This window comes from Cyprinodon variegatus, unplaced genomic scaffold (assembly GCF_000732505.1).
Source record: "Cyprinodon variegatus isolate N-32 unplaced genomic scaffold, C_variegatus-1.0 Scaffold564, whole genome shotgun sequence".
Taxonomy (NCBI): domain Eukaryota; kingdom Metazoa; phylum Chordata; class Actinopteri; order Cyprinodontiformes; family Cyprinodontidae; genus Cyprinodon; species Cyprinodon variegatus.
In genome coordinates this window covers 362616-365525 of record NW_015151017.1, presented here as the reverse complement: position 1 = coordinate 365525, position 2910 = coordinate 362616, and the positions used below count along the sequence as shown (strand labels likewise).

General features: G+C 36.2%; 1 protein-coding gene across 1 annotated transcript in view; it reads left to right on the top strand.

The window, feature by feature from the left end:
* Positions 1-1849: 1849 nt before the first annotated feature.
* pld6 (phospholipase D family member 6) overlaps positions 1850-2910 on the top strand; it is an 11239-nt gene continuing 10178 nt past the window's right edge. Inside the window, exons 1-2 of the mRNA XM_015391921.1 lie at positions 1850-2028; positions 2209-2438. Coding sequence (XP_015247407.1) covers positions 1850-2028; positions 2209-2438 — 409 coding nt within the window. The remainder of the gene's footprint in view (positions 2029-2208; positions 2439-2910) is intronic.

Here is a 2910-nt window from a genome sequence, read left to right as displayed (position 1 = left end):
AGAGACAAACATGAACTAATTAATGAAAGTCTCACTAAATAAATGAGAACATACAGCCTTATTATCGATTCCAACTAGTATTCACGCAAACCAATACTCAGTATTGTTGTTAAGTTAGCAGGCTAGCGTTAGCATGTTTGTTGTTGAATTGTTTCACAACTTTGTTCCTCTCAGGATTAGAGACAATCCGATAACACCTTTCAAATAAAGCGACTTTTCAGATGAGTACATTTTCTCACCGGAATTCAACAAAGTGTTAATGTCAAAAATGATCGTGTAGAAGTTTAATCTTGTTTACCTGTTTCACGTTGAAAATACACGTTGGTGAATTAAGCAAAGGAGCTCCCTAAGACCCGGCACCGACAACATTTCAATTGACATGATTGGAGGAGAGCTTTGACGTCGCGGCCGCCCATTGGTTGTCTGAAATGGCAGTCAAGAGCAATGACAGCGACTTAACTTTAGCGCGTCTGTCTTCCGCACGGTGGCGACAGAAACTCTGCTGACAGGTTAGGTGATAAATTAGTTAATGTGTTTTTTGTTAGTATTTTTGTGGCATAAAACAATTTCTAAAAGTTTATATGTTTTATTAGGGTTTTCATGATATCTTTGTCACAATGGCTTCGCTTTGTTGCGCTGACTAGGAACTTCCTGTTTGCCGTAGTCAGTTTACCTTTTAGATTTTATCAGCTAGCATAGCTAACTGTTTAAACAAGTACACAGTAGGGAATGCTTTTTATTGTTTTTTTTTTTCAGGATTGTGTTGTTTGTATTTTGTTTCATTATGACTTTTTTTATATGGAAGAATTATTTATTAAAGGTTGCAATTCTTGTGTTGAAAAATATATAAATTTCCTAATGGAATAGTGTTTAATTGTAAGAAGACATTTTTGTGAAAAAGGGTCCACAGTAGTATCATATTGTCTAGCAAAAGTATTCACATTCTTTTCACTATTTTGTCACATAACAAAAAACAAATTCTGGTGCATAATTTGAAACTTTATGCCATGGAGCAGTAGGATATAGTGCATAACTGTATAGGGAAAAGAAGGTGTAAAGTTATATAAATTGATGCAGGCTCCTCAAGTCAGTCCAATTTGGAACAACCTCTACCTGCAATTATAGCTGCAAGTCTTACAGAGTATATGTACCAGATTTGCACATCTAACATAGAGACTGACATTGTTGTCTTTTCCAAAAATAGCTAAACTCAGTCAGATTCTATGGTATCTGTAAGAATAAATCTCCAAGTCCTTTCACAGATTCCCAATTTGATTTATGTCTTTGACTTTAACTTAGCCATTCTGCTTGATTATTGTGCTTTTTTATAAAGCATTGTATTGTGGCTCTGACTGTTTGTTTAGGACCGTCGTCCAGCTGAAAATTGAACCTCTGCCCAGTCTCAAGTGTTTTGCAGCCAAGCTTTCAGCATCCGTAAAGCATGATAATGCCACCACTATTTTTCATTATGGGATTTATTACGTTGAGGGTAATATGCAGCATCAGTTTTTGTCCACACATAGCAATTTTCCTGTTTCACAAAGACAATACTATACACAAAATACACAATTATGCACTACTTGCTGCTGCTTTATGCCAAATCGCAATAAAATACCCCAAATTTGTGTATGTAATGTGACACAGTGTGGAAAAGAAAATTGTTTGTTGCAAATGTGCTGCTGACAATGCGTTCTTTACAAATCTGGTTGCGTTTTTTTCCCATTTTAACTCCTCTACACTTTAACTTTAGCTATTATAACATATATATATATATATACTCCTATTCCAGATGTTTACTATGCAGCTTTTCAGGTGGCTGGACTTCACTGAATTCTTTAATTTCATATAGATGTCACTGACTTGGAGTTTGAAGGCCTTTAGCCTGGGGGTAGTGGCCTTTTCCCTCAGTCTGGAGCTGCTTTGTTGGCTCTTTGGTCGCCTCAAACACAGAGGAACCCTTAACAAGGTCCTCATCTTCCCCTCAGAGGTGGCCTGCGTGGAGTACTTGTTCAGACCAAATTCAGTGGGGTAAGTCCAAGTAGTTGAAATTGTTTTTTCTCAAAGTTCCTATAGGCTTGTGCTGTTTTATTAGTGTATTTGCACACTGTTAAACCAAAAAAAGAGAAATCATTCGGATATGTAGCTCATATATGAGGTGTATGGTTTAGCAGAGGATGTGAACTTCTCTCTTTTTGTCTCTTCCTGCAGCTTGTGTTTCTGTGGGCTGCCACATGGTGTAGAGACATCTTTTTCTCATCTCCTCCGCTACATCCTCTCTGCCTCTTCCTCGCTGGACTTGTGTCTTTTTTCTTTTTCCAACATCGACTTGAAGAGAGCTGTAATACTACTCCATGAAAAGGGTGTGACTATCCGGGTTGTTGTTGACAAGGACTATTCTGCCATCACTGGTTCACAAATAGGGTGTCTACGCAAAGCTGGTAAGAGAAGCACATCTTCTGATTCTAGTACTATGATAAAATAAATTTTCCATTGAATAACTTATCGCTTGGAATGATAGAATAATACATGTTTGCTTATAATTTATTTCTGTTGAAAATGTTTTAAAAGCATCTAATAAAAAGCACCTTCACAGTTTGAAAAGTTCAGGGAAAATGCAGCCATCAATTTATTTGTGCCAGGGCTGTAACAAACAATTATTTTACTAACTGATTAATCCATCAATTTAATCAGATAAAAAAAACATCTAATTCTGCAGATTTTTCACCTAATTACCTAAAGTTGTTTTATGACTAATAATTTGAATAAGAAAATAAAGAGCATGCATCTGCAGCTGAAAAAAATCCCCACATCAGTATAATAAAAGCTTGTCCTTCTCTGATTAACCTAACTTTAAAACAATGCAAGCTACTTTTGTGGTGAAAGTGGTCATAAAGACAAAAAGTGCATAGA